This window comes from Chiloscyllium plagiosum, chromosome 26 (genome assembly GCF_004010195.1).
Source record: "Chiloscyllium plagiosum isolate BGI_BamShark_2017 chromosome 26, ASM401019v2, whole genome shotgun sequence".
Classification (NCBI taxonomy): domain Eukaryota; kingdom Metazoa; phylum Chordata; class Chondrichthyes; order Orectolobiformes; family Hemiscylliidae; genus Chiloscyllium; species Chiloscyllium plagiosum.
The window spans coordinates 7671152-7687436 of NC_057735.1; the positions used below are offsets into that span (position 1 = coordinate 7671152).

Genomic DNA, 16285 nt, shown 5'->3' on the forward strand with positions numbered 1-16285 from the left:
GACATCTTGCAAAATGTCCAGATTACAGAGGAGGAAGTGCTGGATGTCTTGAAACGGTTAAAGGTGGATAAATCCCCAGGACCTGATCAGGTGTACCTGAGAACTCTGTGGGAAGCTAGAGAAGTGATTGCTGGGCCTCTTGCTGAGATATTTGTATCATCGATAGTCACAGGTGAGGTGCCGGAAGACTGGAGGTTGGCAAACATGGTGGCACTGTTTAAGTAGGGTGGTAAGGACAAGCCAGGGAACTATAGACCCGTGAGCCTGACCTTGGTGGTGGGCAAGTTGTTGGAGGGAATCCTGAGGGACAGGACGTACATGTATTTGGAAAGGCAAGGACTGATTCGGGATAGTCAACATGGTTTTGTGCGTGGGAATACATGTTTCACAAACTTGATTAAGTTTTTTGATGAAGTAACAAAGAAGATTGATGAGGGCAGAACAGTAGATGTGATCTATATGGACTTCAGTAAGGCGTTCGACAAGGTTCCCCATGGGAGACTGATTAGCAAGGTTAGATCGCATGGAATACAGCCAGAACTAGCCATTTGGATACAGAACTGGCTCAAAGGTAGAAAACATAGGGTGGTGGTGGAGGGTTGCTTTTCAGACTGGAGGCCTGTGACCAGTGGAGTGCCACAAGAATCGGTGCTGGGTCCTCTACTTTTTGTCATTTACATAAATGGTTTGGATGCAAGCATAAGCGGTTCTGTTAGTAAGTTTGCAGATGACACTAAAATTGGAGGTGTAGTGGACAGTGAAGAGGGTTACCTCAGATTACAACAGGATCTTGACCAGATGAGTCAATAGGCTGAGAAGTGGCAGATGGAATTTAATTCAGATAAATGCGAGATGCTGCATTTTGGGAAAGCAAATCTTAGCAGGACTTATACACTTAATGGTAAGATCTTAGGGAGTGTGACTGAAAAATGGGACCTTGGAGTGCAGGTTCATAGCTCCTTGAAAGTGGAGTTGCAGGTAGATAGGATAGTGAAGAAGGCGTTTGGTATGCTTTTCTTTATTGGTCAGAGTATTGAGTACAGGAGTTGGGAGGTCATGTTGCAGCTGTACAGGACACTGGTTAGTAAAAGAGACCTAAGGGGCAAGTTTTTCACACAGAGGGTGGTACATGTATGGAATGAGCTGCCAGAGGATGTAGTGGAGGCTGGTACAATTGCAACACTTAAGAGGCATTTGGAAGGGTATATGAATAGGAAGGGTTTGGAGGGATATGGGCCGGGTGCTGGCAGGTGGGACTAGATTGTGTTGGGATATCTGGTTGGCATGGACAGGTTGGACTGAAGGGTCTGTTTCCATGCTGTACATCTCTATGACTCTATGACTCTATTTATGAAACGATGAATGAATACATTCTGCTGTCCTTCAGACATCTGACATGCTTTACATTTATGTCTCAAATATAGATTTAGAAATGCTAAGTGTAATGTGGCTAATCAAAATGGTTCAGTCAGGTTGGATTCAACTTATTCCATACTATCCTGGCAAATCCAATGTATCTCCCAAAGTTAGGATCAGCTATGCCTTCCCAAGCAATTGGGTTGGTTTATAAGGCTGAGCTCTACCTCTTGCACAATCAGATAAAACGTACGATGTGAGAGTCCTCACAAACAAGGAGTAGGCCATTCAGCCCCTCAAGCCTACTCCAACATTCTGTAACTCTACGGCTGATCTGATTCTAACCTCAAATCCGCATTCCTGGTGTAGTGATTGAAATGAAGTCAGCCAGGTGGATCTCAGTGAGTATTAGTTCCCTGACTGGGGCTGTTAACTTGGGCCAATCGGGGAGCCTTGGCTGACAGATATAAACAGGATTCTCCTCACTCTAGGGACTGGCTCTCAGCTAGCTGGTCACAGTCCACGTGTAAATAAACAGCGATTTGGTGATGCGATATTGGTCTCTGTGCCAACTGGCCACCCCAATTCAAGTATCTTGCTTAACAAGAACTCTGTGGGAAGTTAGGCAAGAGGATTGCTGGGTCCCTTGCTGAGATATTTGTATCATCGATAGTCACAGGTGAAGTGCAAGAAGACTGGAGGTTGGCTAACATGGCGCCTCTATTTAAGAAAGGTGGCAAGGAAAAGCCAGGGAACTATAGACCAGTGAGCCTGACATTGGTGGTGGGCAAGTTGTTGGAGGGAATCCTGAGGGACAGGATTTACATGTATTTGGAAAGGCAAGAACTGATTATGGATAGTCACAGTGGCTTTGTGCTTGGTGAAACACGTCTCAGGAATTTGATTCAGTTTTTCGAAGAAGTAACCAAGAGGATTGATGAGGGCAGCAAAGTAGACGTGATCTATATGGACTTCAGTAAGGTTACAAAAAGGTTCCACATGGGAGATTGGATAGCAAGGTTAGATCTCAAGGGATACAGGGACAACTATCCATATGGATACAGAACTGGCTAAAAGGTAGAAGACGGAGGGTGGTGGTGGAGGGTTGCATTTCAGACTGGAGGCCTGTGACCAGTGGTGTACCACAAGGATTTGTGCTGGGTCCACTGCTTTTCATTATTTATATAAATTCTTTGGATATGAACGTAGGAGGTATTGTTAGTAAGTTTGCAGATGATACTAAAATTGGAGATGTAGTGGACAGCAAAGAAGGTTACCTCAGAGTACAATGAGATCTTGATCAGATGGGCCAATGGGCTGAGGAGTGGCAGATGGAGTTTAATTTAGATAGATGTGAGATGCTGTATTTTGGAAAAGCAAACCAGAGCAGGACTTCTACACTTAATGGTAAGGTCCTAGGGAGTGTTGCTGAACAAAGAGACCTTGGAGTTGGGAGGTCATGTTGCAGCTGTACAGGACATTGATTTTGCCGCTTTTGGAATATTGCATGCAATTCTGGTTTCCTTCCTTGAAACAGTTCAGAAAAGATTTACAAGGATGTTGTCAGAGTTGGAGGGTTTGAGCTATAGGGAGAAGCTGAATAAGCTGGGGCTGTTTTCCCTGGAGCATTGGAGGCTAAGGAGTGACGTTATAGAGGTTTATAAAATCATGAGGGGCACGGATAGGATAAGTAAACATGGTCCAGAACTAGAAGGCATAGGTTTAGGTGAGAGGTGAAAGATATGAAAGGGACGTGAGGGGCAACTTTTTTAAGCAGAGGGTAGTGCGTGAATAGAATGAGCTGCCAGAGGAAGTGGTGGACATGGTACAATTACAGCATTTATAAGGCATCTGGATGGGTATATGAATAGGAAGGGTTTAAAGGAATTTGAGCCAAGTGCAGGCAAATGCGACTAGATTAGGTTAGGATATCTGGTCGGCATGGACGAGTTGGATTGAAGGGTCTGTTTTCATTCTGTACATCTCTATGACTCTATGAGTCTAAGAACCTATCCACCTCTGACTTTAAAAATATTCAAATACTCTCCTTCCACTCCCTTTGCACAAATAGTTTTGAAGTTTAGTTCCCTCTGATAGAGAAAGAAACTACATAATCTTTGTTTTCAATGTGTGGCCCTGATACTTAAACAGTAACCCTTAGTTCTACATTCTCCCATAACAGGAAACAGCCTCTCTACGTCTGTTACTACTTGTCATGGAAAAGCAAAAGCCAATTTTGAGTTGTGTACAGCTGGGGTACTGGGCCATTAGCTGTTCCAGTAATAACGGAAGGGTAAGGCATCGCCAATTGCTTCCTGATGAATTCACAGTTATCCATTCTGAGTAAATTCCTGTTACAATGTAAGAAAAAGAAAACATTTGCCAGACATTGCCATTGTGTTGGGACATACTAGGAGGCCGAGTCATTGAGCTGATACTCAGCTGCCCTCTCGAAACAGGCCTGAACTCCAGAGTCTGTCCACAACTTCTTTATAACATCCACCAGTTCCTTCGGCATGGTTCCCTCTTCAACAGAATCCACAAGATTAAAAAGCTGCCTCCCAGCTTCCTGGCAACAAAAACGAGAACAACATCATGAGTTAGAAAATTGGAGAATGTAAATGACCATTCCCAGCTCAAGAGTCACAGTGGTAATGTCCCTATCTCTGAGCCAGGAGACCAGGGTTCAAGTCCATGCTGCTCCAGAAATGTGTAATTACATCTCTAAACAGGTTCATTCAAAACAAAAATGCATCATTCCCAGCGCTGTTGATATCCAGAAGGATCATTTACTGTAAGATGGTCCTTTCCAACCTGAAGTCATTAACATGCCTTTTAGTTATGCAAACAAAACACAGGCCACTTCACTGTCTAAACTGGCCCTTGCGACCAGAGGAATTCACCACTGACTACTTGAGAAAATATAGCCAGAGGCTTTTCCAGCACTGAAGTTGCTAAGAATCCTCAATCTTATTTGAACTCTCAAATTGAAGACATGCCCTTTGGGGTCTGTGCTCAGTTCAATTGTGTGAAGTGTTTCTTAATTCTCTGGAGTTTCTTATAACTAGGACTAGTCAATATGAATGTGGAATAGAATCATAGAACTTTACAGTATACATTCAGCCCATCGTGTCTGTACCGGCTCCAGAAAGAGTTACAAATTCAATATGTGTCAACATTATAAGAAAGTGGTTGCATGCTAATTGTCACTATTGATCTATTAGGATCATGTGTACTTGGACCATATTCAGCATTATCCAGTCAGACATTAAGCTTAAGTGCTGTGGTAACATTCCAAAGCTAGCACCTGCATGAAATTTAAGTGTATCCTGTCCAGTGCTAAGATATTCAGAAACAGATTGGAAAGGTAGAGCCAGAATGTGCATTTTCTTCCACACAATGCGGAAAGGAGTGACTGGGGAAATCAGAGCAGTGTACTTTCTGACTGTGAGAGTTGAGGCACGAACACACAGACTGGGATTTTTCCCTTCCTGAAAAGCACTGGGAAAATAATGGGAAATACGATAAGTGGGATACCCACCCTTTTCCCATCACCTTAGCAATTAATGTCTGGATGGAAAGGCCCATAGTTGGCTAAGACACCCTGGCACAGGTTAATGACTATTTAGGGCCTCATCAGACTTGCACTGCATTTAGTTCAGGTCCAGGCAGGGTGAGGAAGAGCTAAATGAGAAACATGTGTGGGTAGGCGGTCTGTTTATAGTTAGGGAGTCCCTCAATTTGTACCAATTTAAGAGAAGTAGTTAGCATTGTAGTAATGTCACTGGACTAATAACCAGAATCTCAGACTAATGCACTAGGAATGTAAGATCAGATCCCACCGTGCTAGATGGTGAAATTTGTATTTAATAAAATTCTGGAATTAAACACTAGCTTAATGCAGACCACTGCTGATTGCCGTAAAAACCAATCTAACTAATGTCCTATACTGCTGAGTTTACCTGGTCTAACCTACATGTGATTCCAGAATGTATTTGACTCTTAAATGCCCTCTGAAGTGGCCTGTTAAGCCTTTCAGTTCCCGGGTAATAAATGCTATTAAAGTGAATTAAAGAAAAAAACAGCAACACTGTCCAGGGGAGGTTGGAGAGCCATCCGTACGCCCTTGCTTTGGACGCCTACACCAACCTTAACTTGAAACCCAAAATTACTCCCAAACCAAGCTTTCACATCTCTGGTCCCCCATCTGAGGCTCCAGGGGGTCATGTCCCAGTTGCATACAGACATTAATGTGCTGAAGTCTGGATGTGTCAAACTATGATTGGTCAGCAGTTCCAGACAGGATGTGACTTCTCATTCCAGCTTCATAATTCTGGCAAAAAACCTAATGACAGCCAATCAGCTGTCTGGTTTAGTCCAGTGGGTTCCCTGAGAAAGGGAAGCTAGGGGTGGGGGAGGGAGGTGATAGTTGTTCCCACCCTCAAACTCTCTGGCTTTCAGATGTGGTCCAAAAGCAGAAACATCATGACCACAATGTTCAACGTTCATGTCCATCATAAAGGTCTGTATTTATATAAAGCTACATCATGCCTTCTGTAAATTTTGTAAAAATGCTATATGATGTTCAATATATTCGACAATTCTTGCCCACTTACATTAGAACATTACTTAGGGCACTGTAGTCTTCAAGGTTCTTCTCTATAAAATATTTGAATGAGAATATATACTCACCGCATTTGCAGAGTCCCCATAATCGATTCCAATGGTGGACATGGCACGAATGATAGCCAGGATAGACTGCAGAATGTTGCCATTGATGATGGAAATAAAAGCTAAACATTCTTCCTTAGTATAACCATCCTGATGAATGATTCTACAAGAAAAGCCAACATGCTCTGTGAATTTATTGAGCAAAGGTATGGTTGTTTCAGCTTCCTGTTTTGAGCTCCTCGTGCTAAGCTTATGTTCTAATGAGCTCTGATTGATCAATGGTTCTGTCTATGTGAATTCTCATCAATATAACCAATGCTTCTCCACAGACAATATGTTTTGGAACTATGATACTTCCTTTGGAACGGAGACCCTGCATCATAATCTATGTTGATTTCACAATCTGCCTTCTTACTTGCAGCCTGCATTCTTTCTCCCCTTATACAGCACCTAAGAACATAATAATTAGGCCTTCGAGCATGCTCCACCATTCAATGACTGATCTCCCACCTCAACTTAGGTCCCTCAATCCCCTTGGTTTTCAGAAATCTATCAAACCAGCTTTTGAATATAACCAACATGGTTATGTTGGGTATTGGACTCGAAGCATTAGCTCTGTTCCTCTCTCCACTGTTGGGTTTCTGCTATCAGACCTGCTGAGTTTCTCCAGCACTCTCTGCACTTGTTTCAGATATAAAGCATTAAAGCATTTTGCTTTTATTTGAGAAATTTGCTTCATTCTCTATATCGACCTGAATTGTGTTTCTTTTATTTTTTTTTCTGTAAAGATAGCCTTGGCTAAAGAAGGATTGTAGTTTGGACCTCTTAACTTTATTTTGTATTTACTACTTTATATTGGCAAAAACTGTAATGTTGAACTTTTAACTTATTTCCTTGTTTTTCTATGCTTTACCTAAGATTTTGTAGCTAGGTTCCTTGTATCTCAGATAACGCCGTGAATGGCCACATTGCAAACTTTTTACTGACTTTCTGTACTCTTTTACTTGAGTACACGTGACAATAAAACATAATTCAAATTCTAAAAATAATTCTAATGGTATTTTAGTTCAAAGATGATTGATGCATAGACCCAGGAAATAAAGAAGTTATACAAATTAGCGCTGTCATTTATTTTCTTTGTTTTTCCATTTGTCTCTCATTCCTAATTGCCCCTGAACTGAATGACCTTGCAGGCCATGTTAGAGGGCAGTTAAAATTAAACTACATTGATGTTGATCTGGAATCACATGTAGGGCAGACCAGGTGAGAATGGCACATATGCTTGCCCAAAGAACACTAGTGGAGCAGGTGGGTTTTTCACGACAATCTATGTTAGCTTCATGGCATCACTACTGAGACTAGCTTTATCTTCCTGATTTATTGACTGAATTTAAACTCCACCCGTTGCCTTGGTGGTTTTTGCATCTGTGTCCCAAGAGCCTAGCTCACTGGATTACTAGTCCAATGATTTTATCAATACATCACCACCTCCCTGAATCCTAAGGCCTAAGTCTTAACATTCCACATTAATTTGACAACACAGTTATTCATCTGCAAGCAAAGTTGAAACTCTCATGAACAGAGATAGTCCATTAATAATTTTCACTGCAAAGCAATTATTAAATGTACTTTTATCCCACCATTGCCAAGCCTATCTATCAATATTTGTATCAGGATATATCTTGGACTGAAATGATTTTTATGTACAGAGATGCTTGTGTGTATTCTTACTTATATTCTCTACAGCTTCAAAGAAATAATGGCGCATTCATTGAACTTTTAAATATTCTTTAAAGGTGGATCCAAAATGGATGTTTCTCCTGATGCATTTTGGGAAGGCCACTGGAAACATCTATGGAATGAAGGCAGGCCATCAAGCGAAGATGAGGAGACTAATAGTTACATTTAAGTGGCACCTGGATGGGTATATGAATAGGAAGGGTTCAGAGGGATATGGGCCAAATGCTGGCAAATGGGACAAGATTAATTTACCTGGTCAGCATGGATGAGTTGGACTGAAGGGTCTGTTTCTGTACTGTACATCTCTGTGACTCTATGGTTGTAATAGTGAATCTTTGGAATTCTCTAGCACTGTAGAATCTTAGTAACTTGGCATATTCAAGCAAGAGGTTGATAGATTTCTGAATACTAATGGCATTAAAGTATGTGTGATAACACAGGAAAAGGGCATTGATGTAGATAGATCAGTCATGATCTAGAACAATAGAGCAAGCTTGAGGACTGAATAGACCAATCGTACCTACATTTCTATGTTCTATGTTTCAATAACATTTTTAACTGATAGTTCAAATCTCTGTGCAGTTAATAGTTAAATCTAACTGAGAGTGAAGCTGTATGAGACTCTGTGTAACTGTGAATTAGTAATTTGAATTCTGTACATGTGGGAGGAAATGTGCACTTACAGTTCACTGCAAATCAAGTATGAATGTGTTGGTAGTGTGGATGGGAATGCTGTCTCTGCAGCAAATAGAAATCAATGGTACACGCTTATGCCAGACTGGAATGCCTGTGAGTCATTTTAATATTGAAGTGCAGTTTTGCAATGAACAGGCTTGCAGAAGTGCAGTGTATCTTCTCAAACAAAAAACTGAAAAGCAGAAGTAGTTAAAACTTACTTCATTTGTTTAACAATGGTGCTTTTGCCTGATTCTCCAGCACCTGAAACATGGAAAAGCAACAGTTAATCACAAAAAGAGGAAATGTGGGTTAATGTGGGAAAGATATACAGATTACACATGGGGTGTAAGAGTTTAAGGGAACTTAAAGTGCTGTAGTTTTGACATTGGCCCTTTAGCTCTCAATCCTGAAGAATGTGACAAAATCTATTCAGTTTGCTGACTATTGGAGTCCAATGTGAATTTAGTTTATTCAGTGTTAATTGGATCTCCTCCCACAGCAAGAAACTATAAGCTTAACTTTTGTTCAAAAGGGAAAGTTGACTCAGGCTGTGTGCTGAAAGATGTGGAAAGGAGAGTCACGCTGATTCAGAAGTGGGGGGGTGGGTGTCTCTTAAGACAATTGCAAAACGTTGCAGGTGACAGAAACACCAGGAGCAATATATCATTAATGCAGTGGGAAAATACCTGAGAAGGAGATCCCTTCCAAGCCACCAGCCATCCTGACCTGGAACTATTTTTCCAATTTTACTGGGTCAAAATTCTGGAACTTGTTTCTTAACAGCATTGTGGGTGTCTCTACACTTCAAGGACTGCAGTGGTTCAAAAAGGCAGCTTTTTAAAATTTACTCACAGAACGTGGGCATTGTTGGCTGGACCAGGGAGGTTGTCAGGGAGGGGAATTCGAGGATCTGGACTCAGTTCACCCTCATGACCTTTTCAAGGGCATTTAGTGATGGGCAATAAATACAAGTCTAGTCAGCTTTGCTCACGTCTGTAAATAGACTTTAAAAAAAAGGACTGGGAGGACAGATGTCAGAGGTAGTTTCTTTACTCAGAGAAGCAGGGACGTGGAATGCCCTACCTGCAACAGTAGTAGACTCGCCAACTTTAAGGGCATTTAAATGGTCATTGATAAACATATGGATGAAAATAGAATAGTGTAGGATAGATGGGCTTCAGATTGATTTCACAGTTCAGAGCAACATCGAAGGCTGAAGGGCCTGTATTGCACTATAATGTTCTATGTTCTTAATAAATGTTCCTCATTCTTTGAGGTTGGTGCTAAGAGGCACTTTATTGGGGAACAGAAAGAGGATGTTTGATTCTACAGCTAGCTATTATATGTCTGAGATGACACTGAATTCCAATGGCTACCACTACTCCTGCTGTTGTGTTGCAGGAGGCTGCTTGGCTGTGCAGGATGGACCGAAGTGTGGGAGCAAGGCACACGGGGAGGAAGTGGTTGATGGTATTCAGAAGCTGCATAATGTCAGGATTGGATCAATGGGGCAGTTTCTCTTCGATTACCCTTCTTTTATTGATGCCCCTTATGAATCCAAGTACAAGCTCCATGTGCCAATTTCAAAACTTTACTAACAAAATTTGGATTGTTATGGGGGCATTGCAGGTCTGATCAGAGGAGCATTTTCTGTTCACCAAAGGGAGAAGTAGCTGATATTCCGTGTAAACCTATCTGGCGCTGCATGAATAGCTGGTGTTTTTCATACATTTCAATACCCTGCATCCCTTGAATCTGTAATTTCCTCCATCCTACATTCCTCCAAGGAGCCTGCACACCTCCAGTTATAATTTAAGGATTGGCTGCCTGCTCGCTAACCTCCGGAATATTCTCCTTAAGTTTCTTCACCTCTCTACATTTCCACCACTCCTTTAACAATTATCCCAGCTTGTTTCACATTGATTTAACTGTTTGAAATGTAGGTGAAATTTGGGTAAACACAGCAGTCAATTTTCAAACTGCAGGGAAGTTTCTTTAAAGGAAACCTGATCTCCTCACCACCTATCCAAACTGAGATGGAAGACATTCTTACTCATATACAGGCCATTTCAGTAAAACAATAATTGGATATTTCCCTTTTTGTGAAGAAAGCTGATTCATGAACCTTGGCACGCAATTGTGAGATTCCATTTCTTGTTGTTCAAGTTGTGGAACAGAACTAAAGTATAATGACAATGAAAGATTTTGTTTGTTAGTGATTAAATGCACAAGGTTTACTGTGCGTTCCTGACAGTCTGCAGTCTACTTGAAAGGGAGAAGTTTGGAGACAGATATTATTACAGAAGCAATAGCTGGTGTACTTGGTGTTTATGATCAGTTCACACTCTTAATAGTCAGAATACCACTTTGTAATATAGTTTAGTGAACAAAAATATGACTGAGGGATAGATGTTGGGAGTAAAATATTGCTCGGGTGCCTTGGGCACATCAGTGAGACCTTCCACAAACATGAACTCTTGTACGTGCAGTGCTGTATATATTTCCGTAGCATATAAAAACTCCAAAACTCTGATGCTTCTATAATAACATTTTAGCTGTTGTTCATCCAGCAACCCCATGCTCACATGCCAACATTGGCTTCTGTGCCAGTCCCAACCCGATTTTAAAACTTCCATCGATCTTATCAAATCCTTCCATGGCCTTGTCTCTCCCATCTCTGTAAACTCCTCCTGTGCCTCATCCTGTGTTCCTCTAATTAATGTAATAGCATTTAATTTCACTTCATTGTCCACATGGAAATTTATTTCATTCATTTAAAAAAATTATATAGCAATGAAAAAAACAATAAAATTAAGAAACCATCCTATAAAGATCTAACTTTAACTTAAATGTATTAAAAACTATTGCAATGCACTAAAATAGCCAGTCGGTAACTCCCATCATGACGGCATATCTAGACTTGAAATCCTGCAATCCTATCCCCAAATTTCTTTGCCCTTTCAGGTTGTATGTTGTTTCAATGTACCTTCTGAATCATTGGTGTGCTCAACAATAACACTTTATTATATATTAAGGAACTATATACAGCTCTACACGACCAAGTCTTTCAGTGCTGGCACAAGAGTCATTCTCCCACCAGGTCACCCAGTCATGTGCTCTCTGATATAATTATGGGAGGTGCCATTTACACAGTCCCAGATATTACCCTTATAAACGTCAAAGCACTACTCATTTATTGCCCTATTCATCCCATATTTACATACCACGATCTGCATCTGAATAACTACTTTAGAAAGTAATGGCATTGAGGAATATATGGGGTTTCTGGAAAGGTCTTGATTTTTTTATGATTATCCTGCTTCATTGGAGATGCTGCACTACATTTGCAAACTATGTTTTTTTTTATTGGATCTATGATTTAACAAAATTCCTTCAAGTTAATCAAACCTCTTTGATGTCTTCTGTTTGGCCAAAGATTTCTATTATCTTCGTGCCCAATGTCAGCGTACATGTTCTGAATGTACAATGTAACAAATTCTAACTCATGTGGATTGTGTTTGGGTACCATTGTCATTTAATCTGTTCACCAAAGCATGCAGAATGAGCAAACTGGCTTCCCCTGTGCTTACATTTCTATTATTTCACAATCAATGCCTATTTAGACATGAAATTATTCTTATCACAAGAAATGGCTTGGAGATATGAGTATTATTTTTAAATGACAGGATATGCATGGAATATTGCATGCAATTCTGGTCTCCTTCCTATCGGAAGGATGTTGTGGAACTTGAAAGGGTTCAGAAACGATTTACAAGGATGTTGCCAGGGTTGGAGGATTTGAGATATAGGGAGAGGCTGAACAGGCTGGGGCTGTTTTTCCTGGACCATTGGAGGCTGAGGGGTGACCTTATATGAGGTTTATAAAATCATGAGGGACATGGATAGGATAAACAGACAAAATCTTTTCCCTGGGGTAGGGGAGTCCAGAACTAGAGGGCATAGGTTTAGGGTGAGAGGGTAAAGATGTAAAACAGACCTAAGGGGCAACTTTTTCACGCAGAGGGTGATACATGTATGGAATGAGCTGCCAAAGGAAGTGGTGGAGGCTGGTACAATTGCAATATTTAAAAGGCATCTGAATGGGTATACGAATAGGAGGGACTTGGAGGGATATGGGCCGGGTGCTGGCAAGTGGGACTGGATTAGGTTGGGATACCTGGTCAACATGTAGAGTTGGACCAAAGGGTCTGTACATCTCTATGACTCAATGACTCTATGAGCATCACTGGTTAAGTTTGCCAGCTCAATGCAGACACAATAGACCCAGTGGCCTCTTTTTATACCATAGGTGATCTATAATTCGATGATTTATTTTCTATCCTTGACTGCACTTGAAAGATAGTGATGTGTCTCCTTTGTGAAAACTGCAGGGCATCACAAATTTGTCTCGTGCTGGTTTACTATTTCAATGAAACTTTTAATCTATTGGCAATGAACTCATTTAGATAAGAGGAGTGTCATCTAAACATTCCCCTTGAAACCAACAGTAATTTCAAAGCTCTAAGTAACTGTGATCCCTATCAATCTAACTATAGCAACCTGGCTGAGACTTTGGACAGGCTAGGTGTAATCTAACACCTTTCCTTTAGAAATTAAACTGAACAGATACCGTGGATAGAGTTTTGAGATAACAAAGAGTCGAGAGCGGGCATGAAAGAGGAGTTTAAGGACTATGGCAGATCAGCCATAACCTTGAAGAATGACAGGGCAAGCTTGAGGGGCAGAGTAGCTTACTTCTCCTCCTCTTACCTTCTAAGTGGTGGATACAAATCACATGCTGGGCAAGCGAAGAGGAGAGAGACTGAAGCCCTGGTGATCCAATTGCAGATTGGCCTGTTGAGAGGTGTTTAATCACGGGACAGATTCTATTCCTAATTCTTGGTGGTCCTGGACAGGAAGTGTCTGTTTTCTTTAACAACATAACTGGGGGTGGGGGTAGAAGTGAATTTGAGAGAAAGACAAACTACAAATTATGCGAGAGTGCAAAATCCCCCTTCTTTAGGCTGCTGTGGATTCCTGCTGTAAGTGCTGATTAAATGTTTACTTCAGTTCTGAGCTTCCAGGTTAATCCCTTCATTCTGAGCAGTAATCCATTGAGTGGATAAAATGCTAATCTAGCAAAGTCATGATGCCAACACCAGCTCTCCCGGTATAGCTCTTGTCATTTCCAAATGACCTGAGACATCGTTTACTGCCTCTGGGAAAATCGTCTTCAGTTGAGATCAACTCTCATAAAATGGCACAATTACACATTACTAATTGAGATGACTTGTCAGGCCACTTGAAGTGAGCTAGTTACACGTGTTAGTATTACTGAGATCTCACTTGCTTCTCAGGATACTCAAACAACAGGAATGTTTTGTCAGTTGTTACATAAGAAGCAAATAACTCCTAAATAATGTACATTAATTTCGATGACACAGTCAGTTGTTGCTTTTATCCTTTGTTGCTGTATCAAGCCTAAATAACAACAATTTATCATTGCTTGACGAGGACCTCTAATGTAATAAAACATCTTTCACAGAAACACAAGCAAAATATGCACTGAGCCACATGAGAAGATGCTAGGTCAGAAGACTAAACACTTAATTAACGAAGTAGGTTTTAAGGAGTGCCTAAAGGGAGAAAACATGGTAGAAAGACTGAGAGGTGTAGATCAGGTATTCCAGAATGTGGAGACCTGGGCCACTGAATATACAGCTGGCAATAAAGGAGTGATTAAAACTGGAGTTACACAAGAGGCCAGATTGAGAGGAGTACAGAGATCTCTGAGGGTTGTGGGATTGGAGGAGAAAAGAGAGGTGAGAGGTGAGGTTTGTGGTGGTGGGGGAGGTGCGGGTTATTAGTGGTGTTTGGGAGAGAGTAGGGGAAAGTGAGGACCGCAGATGCTGGAGATCAGAGTCGAGAAGTGTGGTGCTGGAAAAGCGCAGCAGGTCAGGCAGCATCTGACGAGCACGAGAATTTATGTTTCGGGCATAAGCCTTTCATGAGAAATGACAAATGAAGGGCTTTTGCCCGAAACATTGATTCTTCTGCTCCGCAGATGCTGCCTGACCTGCTGGGCTTTTCTAGCACCACACTCTTGAGAGTGTAGAGGAAGGGCATGGAGGGATTTAAAAATAAGGATAACAATTTTAAAATCAGAATATTGCTTGACCTGGTGCCAATGTAAGTCAGTGAGAGGCGATGATGGATCTGATGCATATTCATATGAGAAACTGAGTTTTGTCTGACATCAACTTTATGTAAGGTAGAATGGTGGAGACCAGTCAGGAGTGGGTTGCTAGGAGCTTTGTCTCGGTGTAACAAGGACCTGCATGAGAGTGTCAGTGACGGGTGAACTAAGACAAGATCTTTTTTTAAGAAGTTTTTTTTCTTCCTTCAGGGCATGTATTGCTGTTGTACCTGTTATCTGTTGCAAATATAAATGCTGTTTTTTTTCAAAAACACTGGGAATATCAAATCCAAAATCCATCTCCTTTGTTTACAGAAACAGAAATTACTGGACAAACACAGCAGGTATGGCTGCATCTGGGGAGAGAAAGCAGAGTTATCATTTCAGGTCCAGTGACCCTTCCTCAGAACTGATGGTAGCGAGGAAAAAGTTGGTATTTATGCAGCAGAGGGGGTGGGAGGAGGGGAGAGGTGTAAACCATAGGAGGAGGTAGAACTCAAAGAAAGAGAAAAACAATTGGATAGACAAAGGAGTGAGTAAACGTCAGCCTGGGAGAATGAATAGCTGCTAATGGGAACTATTAGTAGCTGACAATGGGTGTGTTTGGTAGCAGCCCATGTGATGATAAGGTCTGCGGTAAAGACATGGGAGAAAGTGCTCAGGCCCTAAAATTATTGAACTCGATATTGAGTCTAAAACACTGCAGATTTCCGAGTGGAAAATGAAGTGCTGTTCTTCCAGCTTACACTGTGCTTCACTGGAGCACTACAGCAAGCCAGAGACACAGATGTTGGCCAGGGAACCGGGTGGCATGTTAAAGTGGCAGGCAACTGAAAGCTCAGGATCATTCTTCTGGACAGAACGTAGGTGTTCTGCAACATCTCCTTTGTTTAGTTCTACTAAAACACCTTTTACCAAACAGAATCTCGAACAGTCATATCAGTGTAGACTCTGTGAAAATGTATTTAACATTTATTGTTCATTCCAAAAACTTTAATTCCCAACTTCACAATACCTTCACATAACAATAATGAATTTATGATGGGATAATCAAAATTACTGCTGCATGACCTCTTTTACCACAATTGTTCTCATAGAATCCTACAGTGTGGAGCAGGCCGTACATCCCATCAGGTCCAGACCAATCCTCCAAAGAACATCCCACCCAGACCCATCCCCATTCCCCTTAATCTGTCCCTGTGACCCTGCATTTCCTATGGCTAATCGACCTAACCTGCATACCCTAAGGCACTTTGGGCAATTTAGCATGGCCAATTCATCTAATCTGCACATCTTCAAACTGTGGGAGAATTCCCACACAGACATGGGGAGAACATACAAAGTCCACACAGACAGTCACCAAGGCTGGAATTGAACTCGGGTTCCTGGCGTTGTGAGCCACTGTGCCACCCGTAAGGTAGAGTTCCATTTTAATTAGAACATAGAACATAGAAGAATACAGCGCAGTACAGGCCCTTTGGCCCTCGATGTTGCGCCGATCCAAGCCCACCTAACCTATACTAACCCACTATCCTCCATATACCTATCCAATGCCCGCTTAAATGCCCATAAAGAGGGAGAGTCCACCACTGCTACTGGCAGGGCATTCCATGAACTTACGACTCGCTGAGTGAAGAACCTAAC

The 16285-nt window shown here is 41.5% G+C and overlaps 1 protein-coding gene across 2 annotated transcripts in view; it reads right to left on the bottom strand.

Moving 5' to 3' along the window:
- The window catches only part of LOC122563057 (guanine nucleotide-binding protein G(t) subunit alpha-2), a 61035-nt gene that overhangs the window by 21785 nt on the left and 22965 nt on the right, over positions 1 to 16285 (bottom strand). For both annotated transcript variants that reach the window (XM_043716408.1, XM_043716409.1), the window contains exons 2-4: positions 8664 to 8706; positions 6049 to 6190; positions 3768 to 3925 (exon numbers count right to left, since the gene is read on the bottom strand). In XM_043716408.1, the coding sequence (XP_043572343.1) occupies positions 3768 to 3925; positions 6049 to 6190; positions 8664 to 8706 (343 nt within the window). The remainder of the gene's footprint in view (positions 1 to 3767; positions 3926 to 6048; positions 6191 to 8663; positions 8707 to 16285) is intronic.